Source organism: Schizophyllum commune (assembly GCF_000143185.2).
Source record: "Schizophyllum commune H4-8 unplaced genomic scaffold SCHCOscaffold_9, whole genome shotgun sequence".
In the NCBI taxonomy this organism is placed as follows: Eukaryota; Fungi; Basidiomycota; class Agaricomycetes; order Agaricales; family Schizophyllaceae; genus Schizophyllum; species Schizophyllum commune.
In genome coordinates, this window is record NW_026089546.1 from 874,472 (window position 1) to 890,976 (window position 16,505).

At 56.7% G+C, this 16,505-nt stretch overlaps 9 protein-coding genes across 9 annotated transcripts; 6 read left to right on the forward strand and 3 right to left on the reverse strand.

Annotated features, from left to right (window-relative positions):
- Positions 1-465: 465 nt before the first annotated feature.
- SCHCODRAFT_02634051 (PLP-dependent transferase) lies at positions 466-3,001 on the reverse strand. The gene is made up of 11 exons (XM_003029656.2): positions 2,791-3,001; positions 2,491-2,734; positions 2,168-2,420; positions 1,983-2,108; positions 1,914-1,932; positions 1,630-1,857; positions 1,375-1,556; positions 1,171-1,312; positions 1,008-1,112; positions 847-952; positions 466-787 (listed from the first exon to the last, which is right to left on the reverse strand). The coding sequence occupies exons 1-11, from the start codon at positions 2,944-2,946 to the stop codon at positions 705-707; spliced, it is 1,644 nt and encodes a 547-aa protein (XP_003029702.1). The 5' UTR covers positions 2,947-3,001; the 3' UTR covers positions 466-704.
- Positions 3,002-3,120: 119 nt separating this feature from the next.
- Positions 3,121-4,085, forward strand: SCHCODRAFT_02634056 (Prefoldin, subunit 4). Its single transcript, XM_003029253.2, has 6 exons — positions 3,121-3,152; positions 3,200-3,245; positions 3,356-3,435; positions 3,492-3,559; positions 3,740-3,951; positions 4,004-4,085. The coding sequence occupies exons 1-5, from the start codon at positions 3,135-3,137 to the stop codon at positions 3,930-3,932; spliced, it is 405 nt and encodes a 134-aa protein (XP_003029299.2). The 5' UTR covers positions 3,121-3,134; the 3' UTR covers positions 3,933-3,951; positions 4,004-4,085.
- A 52-nt stretch (positions 4,086-4,137) lies between these two features.
- On the reverse strand, positions 4,138-5,902 carry SCHCODRAFT_02634059 (heme peroxidase). The gene is made up of 9 exons (XM_003029657.2): positions 5,547-5,902; positions 5,447-5,495; positions 5,154-5,389; positions 4,986-5,102; positions 4,920-4,936; positions 4,802-4,867; positions 4,596-4,745; positions 4,455-4,538; positions 4,138-4,404 (listed from the first exon to the last, which is right to left on the reverse strand). Exons 1-9 carry the CDS (start codon positions 5,853-5,855, stop codon positions 4,299-4,301), a joined length of 1,134 nt encoding a protein of 377 aa, XP_003029703.1. The 5' UTR covers positions 5,856-5,902; the 3' UTR covers positions 4,138-4,298.
- Positions 5,903-6,234: 332 nt separating this feature from the next.
- On the forward strand, positions 6,235-6,483 carry SCHCODRAFT_01324268 (uncharacterized protein). The gene has a single exon (XM_050341448.1). The coding sequence runs from the start codon at positions 6,300-6,302 to the stop codon at positions 6,450-6,452; it is 153 nt and encodes a 50-aa protein (XP_050198788.1). The 5' UTR covers positions 6,235-6,299; the 3' UTR covers positions 6,453-6,483.
- Positions 6,484-7,998: 1,515 nt separating this feature from the next.
- Positions 7,999-10,030, forward strand: SCHCODRAFT_02634064 (WD40 repeat-like protein). Its single transcript, XM_003029254.2, has 3 exons — positions 7,999-8,501; positions 8,550-9,437; positions 9,487-10,030. Exons 1-3 carry the CDS (start codon positions 8,160-8,162, stop codon positions 9,940-9,942), a joined length of 1,686 nt encoding a protein of 561 aa, XP_003029300.2. The 5' UTR covers positions 7,999-8,159; the 3' UTR covers positions 9,943-10,030.
- Positions 10,031-10,133: 103 nt separating this feature from the next.
- Positions 10,134-11,809, forward strand: SCHCODRAFT_02634070 (uncharacterized protein). Its single transcript, XM_003029255.2, has one exon. The coding sequence runs from the start codon at positions 10,307-10,309 to the stop codon at positions 11,654-11,656; it is 1,350 nt and encodes a 449-aa protein (XP_003029301.1). The 5' UTR covers positions 10,134-10,306; the 3' UTR covers positions 11,657-11,809.
- A 324-nt stretch (positions 11,810-12,133) lies between these two features.
- Positions 12,134-12,739, forward strand: SCHCODRAFT_02634072 (uncharacterized protein). The gene is made up of 3 exons (XM_003029256.3): positions 12,134-12,222; positions 12,278-12,510; positions 12,565-12,739. The coding sequence occupies exons 1-3, from the start codon at positions 12,191-12,193 to the stop codon at positions 12,618-12,620; spliced, it is 321 nt and encodes a 106-aa protein (XP_003029302.1). The 5' UTR covers positions 12,134-12,190; the 3' UTR covers positions 12,621-12,739.
- SCHCODRAFT_02509888 (uncharacterized protein) lies at positions 12,731-14,949 on the reverse strand (the record flags this gene model as incomplete). Its single annotated transcript, XM_003029658.2, has 6 exons — positions 12,731-13,089; positions 13,143-13,506; positions 13,557-13,651; positions 13,701-14,400; positions 14,461-14,694; positions 14,743-14,949. The coding sequence occupies 6 exons, from the start codon at positions 14,947-14,949 to the stop codon at positions 12,731-12,733; spliced, it is 1,959 nt and encodes a 652-aa protein (XP_003029704.1).
- Positions 14,950-15,641: 692 nt separating this feature from the next.
- On the forward strand, positions 15,642-16,462 carry SCHCODRAFT_02511448 (uncharacterized protein; the record flags this gene model as incomplete). Its single annotated transcript, XM_003029257.2, has 3 exons — positions 15,642-15,712; positions 15,761-16,119; positions 16,170-16,462. The coding sequence occupies 3 exons, from the start codon at positions 15,642-15,644 to the stop codon at positions 16,460-16,462; spliced, it is 723 nt and encodes a 240-aa protein (XP_003029303.1).
- Positions 16,463-16,505: the final 43 nt, after the last annotated feature.

Genomic DNA, 16,505 nt, shown 5'->3' on the forward strand with positions numbered 1-16,505 from the left:
CGAGTAAAGCCCACGTGCCCCACACCGAAGGTGCGTGTTCGACGCGGGGAGGCCGCTCAGCAGATGCGGGGACACGAAGCGAAGGCGTACAGCACCTCGGGGCGAAGGGAAGGTGTTCGTCGGTGGTTCAAGGCGAAGGAGGGCTGCAAGATGGAGAACGCCTCGAATCCCCGCGTCGAAGGCGAGCAGCGAAGACGAGAAATGTGGCACGCCCCGCAGGCGGGGAAATGAGAACGCTTCCTGGTGCGGAGGACCGCGGGATGGGGTGATAGAAGTCATCAGTGAGCTTTCCATCCGGCCTTGGTCGGACGACTGACGAGACACACCTGCTATGTCGAGGAGGGAAATAGCGGCGGAGATACCTACCAGATGGCCGAAATGAACATGTGGGTCCTCTAGTCGGGATATGCCGAACTGGACCCACTTCTGCCACGGGTATCAGCTTATGGCCAGCAGCCAACGCATTGAGCGGTCAACGGAGCCTCTTCTCCGGTGTTTGCATGAAACAAAGGCATCTTTACAGCCGTGATAAGCAAGGTGGTACATAAATGACAGAAAAATTACCAGACAACATCACTAGTCCTACCGAGTTCCCCTCGGGTATCCCTCCTGCATCTATTCGATTCCAGTATTCAAGCAACGGTGTTCGAGCGCGGGATCCAGTCATCTCGCATGCCTACATCACGTCCTCATCGCGGCAGTGATTACGCCTTGAGCGTCGCATCGATGAACGCCTCCGCGAGTTCGCCTACAAGCGACGGGCCGATGGCGCTCGAGGAGCCGAGACCTGTAAGGACGCGGTAAGCTTCATTCACTCGCCTACAACATCCACATAATGGGGCTCACCATACAATGCAACCATCGTGCCCTTGCCCGAGGGGCTCACGCCCGCCTCGCGAACCGAGTCCTTCAGATCTTCGATGAAGACGTCTTGGTTAGGGACCGTTAAGCGCTATTATGCGCTGGCGTCAGCGCAACAGACCGGAAAAGTAAGCGCATGAACGCACCGTCACCGCCAAATGCACGCCCTTCCCACCTGGCGCGCCGTCGTTGATGGCGTTCAAGTGCCAGCCCCGACGGCTCATAGCGTCACCGACCTCAAAGATCTCAAGCTACAAGGATAGATCGTTGTCAGCATCTAACAGTAGGCTTTAATAGGATGACACCGACCTTCTTGTCGTCGTTCGCCGCGAAAGCGACGACCGATGCCGGAGGAGCGCCCATGATGTGCAACTCCGGAATCTCGTCCTCAATGCGCCGTGCGATATAGCGTGCGCAGGAGACGATTTCACGGCACGACTTAAGATAGCCCCTACATACGATACTGAGTCAGCAAGTGCCCTTCGATACACGCAAAGAGACGCAGTCACGCACTCGTAGCCAATATGCTGCATGGCGGCCCAGGTTCCAGCAATAAGTGCACCAGGACGCGAGCCCGACAAGCTCGGTGAGGCGTAGACGCCGCCAGACCATGTCGTGGTAACATAGTACTGGAATCGGCGAAGGCTGGCGTCCTTGTACATGATGACGGACGTGCCCTTCGGTGCGAAGCCGTACTACAAAGGAAAGCCCGTCAGCAAGAGATTCTGGTGTTGGTAGGATATAAAGGAGAGCTGCTGTTCAGCTGACCTTGTGCGTATCACAGCTGATGCTCGTCACGCCTTCGACACGGAAGTCGAAGGGCAGCAGCTTGAAATGCTCATCGTCTGCAAGACCTGCAGGTTCGATGAAGGGCACGATGAACGAGCCCAAGCAGCAATCGACGTGCAGCCCGGTGCCGTACTTCTTGGCGAGCTGGCCGAGAGCGACAATGTCGTCTTGGTTGCCGTCGGGGAAGTTGATGGTAGAGCCGACAAGCTACAAAGAAATGACGCTTAGTGACTGGGTATGTTTGGAAAGGTGTGAAGACTCACGAGGATGGTGTTCGAGTTGCTATATATGTTTTCATAAGATAACAGATAAGAGGGGTACGAGCTGCTCACATTGCTCTTCTTACACGCTTGATGTTGACTCGCCGTGTCACCGGGTCCACCGGGATGGTATGTACCTTGATACCCATATAGGCCGCTCCCTTGTCAAAGGCAGCATGCGCACTCGAGGGGATGACCCTTTGGGGCACGTCAGTAAGCCTCTGCTTTGACAGCCCACACGAAGAGGGCATACGCACATCTCAGGCTCCGTGATTCCCTTTGTGGCGCGCGCCCAGTCGCGGTACGTCTTGACAGCCATAACGATGGATTCAGTGCCTCCGCTAGTCATAGTACCTGCGCCAGTCGGGTTATTGTACATGCGCAGAACCATGGAGACGATCTCTGCCTCCATCTTGCGGACCGCGGGGAAGGCATCCGGATGAAGGGGGTTCGAGACAAGGTAACGAGTGTACGCCGCTGCAATAAGTTTGGAAAGTTCCTCGCCACCATCTGTAGGTAGCGTTAGCATGACATTCCAGAAATCATGTGCAGACTGAGATAAGGAGAGGGGAACACGCACGGTAGACAGCGCCCGAGATTTTGCCCTTGGACCAATCCGTGTGCGACAACCCCTCCTTATCCAGCTTGTCCATTTCTGCAAAGATATCCTCTGCAGACAGTCCGCTAGGCGGTAGCGTCAAGTGCCGGGTGACATCAGGACCCTTCGGGACGAGCTTGTTCTCGATATCAAGCTTCGCCTTGTCCATCTCGGTTCGGACCTTCTTCTGCATGGAGGGGAGGCGGAGTGCGAGTTGGAAGGCGCGCTAAGACATGAATTGTTGAGTTCATCAGAATTACAGAGTATCATAAGTGAGCGTACCTGCTGCATCGCCGCGTACACCTCGTATACCGAGCCAGTCAGACCGCGAGCGAGTACATGGCGCTTGAGTTTGAGGAGCTGGCGTGCGACGATGTAGACGCATACGACGTTCTTGAGCACGTCAAAGTACTGCTTCCAAGCGATCTCGGAAGGCATCCTCGCTGCTGTCCTCCCTGAGGGCGCCGCTGACCTATGTGGTGGTGGTTAAGGTGGAAGCCGAGAGCAGATCCATGGGCGCGTACCGGGTACGTCAGGACCGATCACCGACGGGCCGCGGTCCGGCTGGATTGTCGCGCGTGTCGGCCCGTTATGCCGAATAGGACTTGCCCTCGACGATCGCCACCATGCAGAGTATGCGGATGGTAAGATCCACGTCCGAATACGCGTCCGTGCACTTACACCTGCCTAGCTTGACAAGCAGGACGAGAATGAGGAAGCTGAGGAAGTGACATGGGGTGCGTAGCAGTCCAGGCCAATCCGCCACGCCCGGGTTCACGATCGCCTCAAGTGCGAGCCGTCCCCTGCGCGTTTGTTGGGGATGCCAGCTTGCTGACACGACAAATAGAGGACCAGCAAAGAATAAACTCATTCTCGAAGCTGAATACGCGCGTACGGGACCTGAATGAGAAGTTGAAGGAGTTGAAGGTGCGTTACAGGTTTACATCGGCCATGTTCCATCTAATGGACCTCTTCCTTTCTAGGTCGAGAAGGAAGCTCTAGAAGATCTCTCAACTGAGCTTGAACTTGCTGACGAAGATGAACCTGTGCTGTAAGTGCCCTGGCATCAGTCTATATCCACCCTTGTTCCCCGCCGCGTAACACATGCATTCATCTCACATCTCAAGGCCCGAGCCAACGTTCCGCCACCCTTGGGTTTCAGGATAATCCACCTGAATGCTCAATGCCTTGCCACACATGCCCGTCGCATTGTCACTGACACCATTTCTAGCTACAAGGTCGGCGAGACCTTCCTCCACCTTCCCCTCCCTCGTGCACAAAAACGGCTTGCACGCGACCAGGCGGACGTCGAGAAACGGTTAGCAGCTGCGGCTGACAGCGTCGATGACTGCGAGCGACAGATGAAAGAGCTGAAGGTCGTCCTCTACGCAAAGTTCGGGAAGGCGATCAATCTGGATGAGTAGTCTGGCGATTGAGAGGATGGTATGTGGGCGTTGTATTTCATCCCTTCTACGTTGACCCACTAGACAAACAGACGCTTTGCCTTCGATGTATTCACCAGCTGTATCAGTATACACCACGTCCACTATACCATGCACACCTGGGATGAGCTGTGTTCCTTCTGCGTCGGGCTTGATCATTGCTCGTCAAACGTGAGGACAAGTTAGGCAGCAAACAAAGTGAATTCATGCAAAAGGAAAGGTACGATAGTTGTGATACAAGGGTCAAAGTATGTGATACAATGCGAAATAGATAGCAGACAGCACTGAACAAGGGGTCCTCTCACACATGATTTTCCAGGTGTTGGCCCGAACGAAGCATGGGTCAATCTACTCGTCCTTCTCGTCCGCGTTCTTCATGATCCAAGGCTCCTTGGTCACGAACTGCTCAGACGGCACGCCGAGCTCGAAGAGACGCGAGACGACATTGGCGAAGCTAGGAGCATGTCAGCATCAACGACTCGATGCAAAGAGAGTATGTCGTACTCCTTGAAGAACAGGTCCTGATCGTCCGCGTACTGCTTCGCGTACTTCTTGAAGCTCTTGTCCTGCACGAGGACATAGTCCGTCCTGTCGACCTAAGTCAGCGACGGTTCGACCTCGAACCAAGCGATAGCAAAGACTTACGGAAGCATCATAAGCGAGCGAGTGGACTTGTCCTGAAGCTGCTTGGGGCCATCCCACTTCCTCCAGACCCACGTCTCGTCAAAGAGAAGGCGGAAGTAGTCGTTCGTGAGGGTGATGGGCGAGAAAGTCCAGGGACCCTCGAATCCAGACCTGGGTAGAACGTGTGAGTATGTGAAGGGAGTGATTCATGACAAAGCTCAACTGACCGGTCACGGTGGCAGCGGCCAAGCGCGTGAGCACCCGAGAGCGCGACAATTTCCTGGTCGTTGAAGCTAGGGGGTAGTGTAAGTATTCGTCCTAGGCGTTCAGCACTTCGAGGCATACCCCATGCGGTAGAAGATCTGGTCGCTCGGTCAGTCAAGCACTCATTATACATGCAAGTGGACTTACGTTGCGCAGGTGGTCAGCTCCCTGGGAGGCGTCTGGGAGACGGCCATCAGGAGTCGCCTTCTCAGCCGTTCCGTCGACGCGACCAGGCCTCCAGGGGATTTTCGGGCCGCCCATTTCCTTCGAGGATGTCAGAGGGCTACACTCATACCACGGCTATTGTGAACTCACCTGCACCGCAGCGACACCACCGAGCGTCCAGAGGTCCCCATAGCTGATCCAGGGGAACTCCTGCTTGACCTTCTCCATGAGCTCGCGCGCAACGTGAAGGCCCGCGTTCGCCCCGTGGAGAGCCTCAGGCTCGAAGCGCATGGTGGCATAGTTGCTGCCGCCCGTGTTCGTGTCCTTATCGTACGTCCCCGAGGAGTGCCAAGCGAGACGAAGGACAACGGGACCGTATGAGCCGTCTTTTCGAGCGTCTCATTCAGACTGTGCTGTGTGATTGATACAATGAGGGATCTCACCATCGTAGTCCTCCGCTTCATCAAGGAGCTCAGCGATTCGGTTGTAAACCTACGAACACATCTTAGCAACCGGTTCGTGGGAACGAATGCGCCAACGCACCTTCTGATAATCCTCCTTCGAAGGGACGAAGTTGGTCGCAACTTTGGCAGCCTGCGCCCCCGACTTGGCCGCCGTCAGCGGGTTCATTCCCTGCGAATAGTAGTAGAAACCGATCCCAGCCAGCAGGGCACCGCCAGCGATTCCCGCATAAAGCCCGGTGTTGGACTTGGGAGGCTTGGGCGCCTCCGTCGAGTTGAAGCGCCTGAATGACGCTCGGAAAGTAGGGGTCGCATTCCGCGTCGAGGGGCGCGCGATCTGGCGGGACGCAGCGCGGAGTGGCTGGCGGAGGCGCGCAAAAGCCTGTGACATGGTGGTGAAGGGAGGAAGAGGGGCGGACGTGCGAATGTGTATGAGATGCGAACCTTCTGACCTTGGCTGGTTTATATGCAGGGCGCGCTACCCCGCATTCTCGCTCGCCTTACCTCATCCGCGCGGCCGGATGGCGATGCCGGACCAATCAGAGGGCGTCTTTTGCGCACGCACGAGGAACACTGAATAAGTCTCAAGTTCAACTCAGCACCGCACGTGATGCTTTTTGGCCGCGTAAGTACGCGTTCGCTTGCAAACATAACAGAGCTGGAATATTTTAGCCATATCGTCTTGACTACCACCTTCCTCTTTGCCGAGAACGATCTTGAGTAGCAAGTTCACCTTTGTGGCATCCTTGAGGATTCCGAGGCCCGTGCTATCTAAAAGTACAAGCAATTGCGAACGGCAAGTTTCAGGGAATACCAGGGCTCGCAAGGTCTAAATATGCCTATCTTCTGCTGTAAGTGCGAGGTACGGAACGCCAGGTTCGGCGGGAGACGCGCGACGAGCAACGCAATCATTATGACCATAGGACATGCATACGCGGCTTCGACCTACTACCACAAAGTCAGATCGCGACATGCTCGAGTCATCTGAATCTTCTATCGTTTGCTGCCCATCTTTTCGCTGGACGATGAAAGTTCTGACAAAGTCGCGTCCTTTAGGGTTGTGTAAGAAACTCGGCCGACCCTTTGTTACCAGTCACTTACCGAACCCCCCTGGGGGGTGGGTTTTTGACAGGTTACTTACCGGTTACTTACCAGTCACGTGACCACGTGATCAACCCGCGCAGGCGCTCCCGAGAGTCAGGCATGGTTTTCCAGCTTCATAGCTTCATTGGTACGATGCAGGAAGTCTCAAGAATGCTGAAAATATCTCCACATCATATTGAAAAGACTACATAGACTGAATGTAAATACTCTAGTGATGTAAGCCACCGATAGGACAAAATCGCGTCTACCCAACCATGTGGATTGCCCCCATCACCCATACCCACTGTGACGTAGGCGACGTACGAGGCGGCGAGCGAATGGCATCAACTAAGTAGGAAACAGTATTGGTCTTACAGTAGTCGTATCCCAACTCTGACGCGCCGCGGAAAGAGAGGACGGCGAGACCCCGCGGCGTATGGTACCATCGCTTGACCGGATCGGCTGGCGTAGGTTGATCGTGTTGCCCTACAGCACGGGTAAGGAAGGGGATTAGTCGTCCCGACCCATGCCGCTCGGTTCTACGAAGGCATCGGCTCGAAGCAATTGAAATGCAATCTCGGAGGGGTCCATTCATTCGTTGGGTTCATTGTCAGCTCGAAGGACGGCCGAAGGCTTTCCCGAGGAGGAAGTCTCGTCCGAGTCCGTTCCGAAAACCTTGGGAGGAGTGCTACAGGAAGGAAACGAGCGCAACGAAGCGCTGTAACGCGGACTTGCGGTGCGTGCACACATGTGCAACAGCGGCGAGAGACCTGCGGACAATGCGTCAGTCGAACGGCGGACGCGAGATGAACGGATTTGCACACCTCATCCCTGCTGGCAAGACTCTCTCCATTGGAGTCGAGCCGGTTTTCGAGCAGCGGGCGCGCTGTAGGCGTGCGAAGCGCGTATACGCGAGCCTCGACCCAGCCACTGAGGATGGCGAGGGATGCGCATAGGGAATGAAGAGGAGATTGGAGAGCTAGCAATGTACGCGCCGTGTAAGAGCAGCGTTGGAGGTGGTGGTTGTGGTCAGCGTGTGATTCGGGATTGACGGCCCGTCTCGCTAGCCGGAGATGGCGGCGGCAAAAATTCAGAAAATAATTTGCGCCACCGCAGAATTCGCCATTGCCCCGGCATAGAAATCGTGCTCAGCATTGGATACTGAGCTTGTAGTCCTTGAAGCAGCCCTCTGACTACGCAGGCGGCCTTCCAGCCCACACGTGCCCGGTAGTAAGATACATACCCGCTGGACCCCCCTGAGGGCCGGTCAGTAACTTACGTGTCACGTGATGGCTATTTACCCGTAAGTTTGCTTTTTGGTAAGTTAATCGACCAAACTTCCACAACCCTAGCGTCCTTATTCGCTTTGTCACATCTGTCACCAACCGCGATCACATGATGTGTCACGTTTAAAGGTTGATCGCTTGCTCGGCACGAGGTGCCCTCGTTGTCGCTGCCATCTGCTGTCTCTTCTTGGTTTGCACCTCGCACAACCTCGCCGTAGTATCTTCATCTTCTAACGACTCGCTTGATGTCGAACCCAAAAACGCCCAGCCATCGCCGAGGGCGGTCGGACGCGAAGACGCCGCTGACGCCTTCGCTGGCAAACGGCATGAACAACATATCATTGAATCCATCGCCAACCAAGAAGACCAGAGCGCAGTCGCACTCAAAGAGTCGCGCTGGCACGAATCCCTTTGACACGACCAACCCTTTCCTTGTACCACCCACCACGTCGCGGTCTCGTCCGCCCTCCCGTCCGCCTTCGCCCATCAAGCGCATCGCATCTGGTGCCGGCGCGCTGAATGACAATCTTCAGTCGCAGGCCAGCGGTGGCGTCATTCGCAAAGGTGGCTTCGAGAGCAAGCTGGATGTCATCACGCGCGACATCGTCCCGCCGCCCCAGCAGCCCAAAGAGAAACCTGATAAGCGATCGCGTTCGACGCCTGCCACCGTGCGTTTCTGGGTTTGTGTAGATGCTTCAGGCTAACATGTACATCAGAATCGTTCTGCCGACACCAGGGATCGCTATATCACGACCACAGTCAATGACAGCGCTGACGAAGTGGCGGCTACCCTCGAGCAGATGCACCTCGACGCGAAGTCGGCCTCGCCTGGGCATACAGCCCGACTCGCTGTGGCCACTGGTGTACCCATCAACAAGCGCATCCTCGGCTACGCAGAGCCTCCTCCCATGGCATCATCCAACAACATTCTCGCGCAGCAGATCGACGTCGCTCGGCCTTTATACGCCCGCCCGCCTACCACCAACTCATCGGGCGGCCTGTCGACCAAGGCTCGAAAGATCTCGAATCAGCCTGAGCGTATACTCGACGCGCCTGGTCTGGTGGACGACTTCTACTTGAACTTGGTTGACTGGTCGTGCAACAACACGGTAGCTATCGCTCTGGACAACTGCACGTACCTCTGGAATGCCGATACGGCCGCTGTCGTGCAATTGGGCGAGGCACCGGAGGACTCGCACATCTGCAGCGTGTCGTTCTCCCAGGACGGCATGTTCCTAGGTGTGGGGTGCGCGACCGGAGACGTCGAGCTTTGGGATGTCGAGACGGGCCAGAAGCTTCGCACGATGGCCGGACACCAGGAGCAAGTCGCGAGTCTGTCGTGGAATCAGCACATCTTGTCCTCTGGTTGCGGGGATGGGAGCATCTGGCATCACGACGTTCGCATCGGTCGGCACAAGGTCATGGAGCTATTGGGTCACAATGGCGAAGTCTGCGGCCTGACCTGGCGAGGGGATGGAGAGCTGCTCGCTAGCGGTGGTAACGACAACGTCGTGAACATCTGGGATGGTCGTGTTGGCGAAGTACGCCCCGGCGCTCGCGGCAACGCGAAGTGGACGAAGCGGAACCACACGGCGGCGGTGAAGGTATGTCGAAGGATATTTCTTGAGATCGAATTGCTCATTGTCTTCGTAGGCGCTTGCTTGGTGCCCATGGCAAAACACTCTCCTTGCCTCCGGTGGAGGGTCCAACGACGGATCGATCAACATCTGGAACAGCACAACCGGTGCTCGCGTTCATACCTTGAAGACGCCCGCCCAGGTGGCTAACCTCATCTGGTCGCCGCACAAGAAGGAGATCCTCTCTACTCACGGCTACCCGACCAACGCAATCATGGTACACGCCTACCCGAGCATGTCCCTTGTCGCAGACATCCGTGATGCACATGACGGACGTGTTCTGTATGCAACTTGCTCGCCGGCGGGTGACATGGTTTGCACGGCTAGCTCTGGTGACGAGGATCTGCGCTTCTGGCGTATCTGGGATGTGCCCAAGGAGGGCAAGAAGAAGGCGAAGGACCACGACGAGACGGGTGGCGGGATACGCGGGAGGCTTGGGTCCACGAACGCGGACATCATGACCCTTCGCTAAATCGCTGGACTTCGTATTTTTGCGCTTTCGGTTTGCTTTGACTATCTTTCTTTGTTGCATGTAGGCAATACACGGTGTGGAAGATGGCTCGGCGGTGTGAGAAGGATGTGAGCAAAATGCAGGACGTGACTGGGCTTGACGCACACACGTTGGCTGTGATGGACGGGTGGCTGTGCTATCTCACTGACTCTTCCTGAACTGTCACAATGAACGCTTTATAAAGCGCTCTCACCTCCCTTTCAGGACCTCGTCGCGCTGCACGCCTTTCAGAGCACTATCATGATAACTCGAATATCGCGCCCTGCCTAAACATCCTTCGAAAAGCAACAGAAAACCCATCCTTACTCCGTTCGATCTGCCCCGCATGTTCGGAGAGTCCGACTCAGAGTCTCCCCGTGTACCCAGCCCTTGGGACTCGCTCTTGTCGACACCCGCCTCGGCGTCCCCCTCCCCGCTCTCGAAGAGCCCGAGCCCGATCACCGTCAGCGCGGTTCCCAAACTCGTTCCCGAATCCGATGACGGCAACGTCGAGTACAAGCTGCAACTGCTGTCCCCCTCTCCTGCTCGCTTTGCACGCCTCGTCACGCAGATGAAGTGGCGGCTGCTGGAGGGGGGCGGTCAGGCGTACTACGAGCTCGGCGTTGCGGACTCGGGCGCGCTCATTGGACTTCCCCGCAACGAGCTAGAGCAGTCACTGGAGACGCTCGAGATGATGGCCGGGGAAATCGGCGCGAGCGTCATCATCGTCAAAGAGGTCGAAGTCCCCCCTGCCATGGCGCTCCTCCTCGAGAACGACAGGGTGCACCACCGGCGTCGACGACGGCGTGAACAGAACGGTGGTAGCGGGGACGAGTCCGCATCCACCCTGACTGCGACGGAGACGGAGCAGGAGACTACCACGGAGCCCGAGACGGAGACCGACGCGGAGGATCTATCCGCCACTGTCGTGCTGCAGCGTCCGGACGACAGCGACAACGAGCTCGGCATGTTCTCCATGGACCCAGAGCCCGACAATATGGACCCTTACCTCACCCACACACCCATCGACCTCGAGATAGCGTCTGTCTATAAGCCTCGCCCTATGCGGACACGTGCGTCGCCGCCCATCCCCCTTCGTGCTGGAAAGACGAAGCGGGGGAAGAAGAACAGCAACAAGAAGTTTGGAAGCGACCTCGTGTCCTCGCCGCCGGCTCAGAAGGGTCAGCAGCAGGATAACAAGGGCAGTCGCTATCAGCGTAATCCAGACAAGGCGCTGCATAGGAAACAAGCGCGCGACAGACGACGTGAGGAGCGGCGGCGGGCGCTTATGGTCTACGCAACCGGGCAGGAGGTCCCCTCGCAGGAACACGGCTCCCAGGAGGCGAATGCTCCGGGCCTGGATCAGGCCGAGGAGGTTCTTCTTCCACAGCTTGAGGGCTTGCATGTCGGACTGGACGATCCGATGGTCGTTTCGTCTGCGGCCGACGTTGACGTGCCCGTCCTCCAGCTTGGGGATGAGCCTGTCGAGGTCGCGGCAGAGGACGATGACGACGACGTCTTTCCGGCGCCGCGCTTCCCCTCGTCCTCCCATGTTTCCCAGGTTGAGACGGATGGGCCAGTAATGGTGGAGAAGAATGGCGAAAATCAGCCAAGGCTGATCGTCGAGGCGTTGGTTGTTCGAAAGATGTCTCTTGACGAGGCGTTCTTGGATTTCGAAGGGTTCATCTTGACATGATCACCTACCCTCTTGTGCTACTGGCGCATGCGCCGAAATGTAGAGTATACCTCTCGCGCCGTACATACATCGTGCTGGGTATACTGCGTCTCTTCCCCGATCGCCTAGATATCATCACAGTCGCTTGACAATTCATATTCTTTCATGACACCATCTGTACTCTTCTCTCGTATGGCTCAGCTGCTCAGCCTTTTCTCTGGGCTAAGATAGCTCCAAGGTCGAGCTTACGGAATATGCCGGCAGTTTTCGCACGGTTCAACTTTCTATGACGTCATTTTCCCTCTACATTGCACCTGCCTCAAGGAACATCAGCGCCATCTCCTCACCGGCAAAGCACCGGTTCGAGGGCAAGTTTGTAATGATGAGGTGGCGGCAACCTACGACGTAACATGACGCTACTTATGACGGACAGTGAGGGGCAATTTCTCCTCACAAGGTATAAAAGGCAGGCCTTGTTCAGTCGCTGTTCTTCACTCTCGAACGAACCACCCAGTTACAACCCACCCAATCAATCAATTAACTCAACGAAACATCATGTCTAACTACGAGCAGACTGGCGAGCCTAAGTAAGCGCTTCTGTCCTTCGCACTGGTATTACATGAAGTTGATCATATACTCCAGCTTGACCCGCGCCAACTACCACTCGCTGAAGGGTCAGGCGGTTGAGACCGTCGGTAATCTCATTGGCGCCGAGACGTGGCAGACCTCTGGCCGTGAGGAGCGCCTCCAGGGCGACGCCGAATACGACGCAGCTCGCGCGAAGGGCTACGTCGAGGGCGCAGGCGATCGCATTGCAGGCAAGAAGGACAACATCATCGGCGCCGTTACTGGCGACCGGGACAAGCAGTACTCTGGTACGTGGATAGATCGACTACGCCTCTGCATATCTTCTGACGATGGTTCCGTAGGTGCTGCGCGTGAAGACAAGGGCGACGCCAAGCAGACCTTCTACAAGAACGCTTGAACATCTTCTCTGCGTGCTGAACTGTAGCATACGCGATCGACATCAATAATGTATCACCACCATATACTGTACACATACCATAATCATCATGGCTTGCGCCTCTCGACGATCTACCTGCTGTCTGTGCCTTGCGCTGAGTGTGACCCGGATCGTTCGACAGGATCGTCGACGCCCCATACATGCCTGTTAGCGATATGCGGCGCCGGTGGTCTTCGCCCAGTGAAGGTGGTCGTACTGTTAGCTGCTTCCTGTGCGAAGTCGGAATTTGCGATCTCGCTAGCGTCTGGCGAGGGAGAAGTGCGAGTCTGTCGACGCGCAGGGCTTGTAGGCAGTGGTTGAGAAGTAGCACTCGATGTTTCCCATTGCCTATCGGGGACGGGTACCCATTTCCTTCGGCTTGCGTACGCCGGACTTGTCATCTCCATGAGACGGGAAAACGCGCGCTTGAAGGCGAATTGTTCGTCTTGGCCTACGTGAACACGTCAGAGAGATCATCAAGCCGACCGGGATGCATGAACTTACCCGAGAAAATCGAGAGCTGATCTAGCGGCGTGTTCGTCTTCACCTGCTCTGGCGCTTCCTCCATGTTCGGTGCGTCGTAGGAGGCAACGTTAGGTCTGTACGTGTCCCGCGTCTCAGCCACGGACTCAGCCATCATAACATCGACGTCTTGTTGCTCCGCCGTGCTCGCATCGGGAAAGAAGAGGCGATAAGGAGGGGCCTCCGCCAGAGCGACGATGCGGCATCGCGCTTCGTACAAGGCGTCGATGAGGGTGATGAAGCGTCGCGCCTGGTTTTTGTCCGAGATGCGAAGGACAGGAACGTCGGTGAAGTAGACAGTGCTGAACTTGGCGGCGATACTGATGTAGTCCGCCGGACCCAATGCCTATATTTGTTGGGACTCTCAGTGGAAAGGGACTGTATTGTATTACATACCTCATGGCATAGCTCAGCGAAGGTAAACATGGCCACGCCATTCCCCACTCGAAGAGTCGGTATTTGTCGACCGAAGACGGTTATGTTGTGGGCGTCTGATGAAGTCAATGGGGAATCGCGCCGTATAGCAAAAATCGAACGTACCAGCTTTACCGAAATCTTCCTGCTTTGCGGCCAGGTCGAATTCTGCACGCTCCTTCGTCGTGTACCAGGATGACCGACCACCCCCTTCATGCGCGATAACTTCCCTCCAATCCGTATTGCAGCGCATCTCAACGACTGGACAACGGATCTTTAGGGCTTCAACGAAAGGCTCAAGTCGATCCCTTTGAACGCCGTTGCGGTACAGGTCGTCGGGAACGCGATTGCTAGTGCCCACAATGACGCCGCCCATTCGCCAGTACCAAGAGAGAACGTCTGCCAGGAGCGTGGCGCTGGAGACGTCAAGAAGCTGGAGCTCGTCGAGTACGAGTAACCAATGACGGAGAACGAGACGCTGAGCGACAGTGTACGCGATGCTCTCAGAGGTCGCCGAGTACCAGGAGAAAGCCTGAGAGCCTCGCGCGCCGGAAGCCCACCGAATGGGCGCGGCCCCAGCGCGGGTTAGTCGACGCCAGTGCTCGCGGATAGTCTTGTTCCATGTTTCGGGTGGGGCAGGAACAGCATCAGGTTCGTGATGACGCTCGAGCATGCGCCGCTGCGTCTCTTCCCAGACGCCACGATAGATCTCCAGAACGAGAAGGCTGTAGTGCTTTCGGCTCTTGTAAGGTGTCGACAGCGTGTCGAGCCATAGGTCAACTAAGAAGCTCTTGCCGCTCCCGGGCGTTCCAATGAGAAGGAGTCCCTGCGAGTAGGATGAACATGCAATTACAGTGCCACGCGGACTTTGAAGGCGAATGCCTACCTTGGGCGTCGTCAAAGCTGCAAGCTCTTCTGCGTGCGACTTGCGAGTAGCCACAGCGCGTTCGGAGACGTGACCCTCATCGTCGGAATGCTTCCACCAAGGCGTTGGCTCTGGTATGCCCTCCTTGGTATTTTCAGATGAAGACCTTGTCGCAGAGTAGTTGCTTCTCTGTAGTAGTGCAGCCGAAATGGCTGGCGGGGAATAACCCTCCAATTCCTTTGTCAAACGACGCAACTAAAAATCGTCAATGGTCGTCAGGCTGAGGCCATGGGTAGCTCATACCTGCATGACCACTCTGAGCTGTTCTTCATCCTGTTTGATATGCCCAAGAGCGACAAGGCCCTTATAGCGGTCAAGCAGATCCGAATTGGCGGGAAGGCCAACTCCGTCCCTAGCTATCGCATAGGATTGCCAGCGTCGCTGCAGGGTAGAGATAGAATTGGCTTGAGCGTAGCAGTACACCTGCCTCAGGCGAACGACCACAGGCATCACTTGAGCATTGAGTCTCCTCGGCGAGATTGCGGCAGAATGGGAGTTGAATTTAGATCCGCACGGGGAAGGGGCGTGGGAACATCGCGACCACGTTCTTTGACTCCCACGACCAGGCCGGGCCAAACCGACACTTTTCGAGCGCTTCGCACAAGCCTTTCAGTCTGTAATACTCCAAACGTGACTGGCCAATAAGCTGGAGATGCCTCTCAGCTTTACTTGGCCATCTCCCTCGATGCCTGCCTTGCTTGGCTGCTACTATTATAATATCACTCGGGTAAATGTTGCGGTCCTTCGCCCATGCTGGTATCGACCGTCGTTGCCTCCTGCTGCGCCTATAATGAAGGTCGCCATCCTGTACCTCCTGGACTCGCTGCGGACGCAAAACATGCCTCCCTTTCCTCGCAACGATATCGTGCGATAACTGCGCGTTGTTTTCCAGGCTCCAAAGCGATCATCGTCAGGCCACGAATCCAACGATGTGGACGCCAGAAACAGGTATAAAAGAGATTGGGAAAGTCGTTGGCTCCTCACACAGTTCCCTCACAGTCCTTTCATCCATACCCGGCTCCATCTGCATAATATACCTCTCACTACCCCTTGACTTGCCGTACTAGGTACGTGCTGCGTCGTCAGTGCTTGAACGTCCCGGCTTACCTGCCCCAGTCTTCCACACATACCAATCGACCATCATGAACTCTCGCACCTTCGCTCTCGTCTTTGTCGCCGTCGCCGCCGCCGTTCACGGTGCCCCCGTCTCTGAGTATGTCCTCTCATCTTCATGCATGCCACCCAACTAACACCTCGTCAGCGCTTCGGGCCCCCAGCCATCTGGCGGCTTCCCAGCTATGCCTAGCGTCCTTCCGCCCTGCGCTGTACCCTCTGGCAGCGGCGTTCCTCCGTTCGCAATGCCCTCCGCCGGTGTTGCCCGCCGCCAGGAGGACGGCTCGTTCGCGCCCAGTGGCTCCTTCCCTGCCGCTTTCCCGGATGCCAGCGGTTTCCCTGGTGCCGCCCCTTGCGACCCGTCTGCCCTCATGGATCAGCTCCCTAGCGACGCTGTTTCCTTCGACGGTGCCTTCCCGAGCGCCTTCCCGAGCGACATCCCGTTCTCGGTGGCCTTCGCGGAGCCGTCCGCATCTGGCTTCGTCCGTCGCCAGGCGTCTGCCCCTGGTATGTTTCTGCCTTCATGACCTTTTACATGGCGCTGATGACTTGGCTAGCCAACTCCGCTGCCCCTACCGGCTCCAGCGCTCCGTCCTTGAGCGTCAGCTTCGAGGGCGCCGCGCCCTCTGCCTCTGCCTCTGCTGGTGGCTTCGGCGGCTTCGCATCCCCGGGCTCTGGCGGGTTCAGCGGCAGCTACGGCTCCGTGTCCTTCTCGGGCTCGTTCCCTGCCCCGTCCGGTGGCGCTGGCTTTGCCGGCGCGCCGGGCTCTGGCCCGAAGACGTCTGGTGTCCCGTCCGCACCAGTGGCGGCCCCCTCTGCCAGCGCGAGTGCTGATGCCGGCTCCAACTAAGGCAAGTACACTTCATGTGCTGTGGCCTTCGTGCTTAATCTGG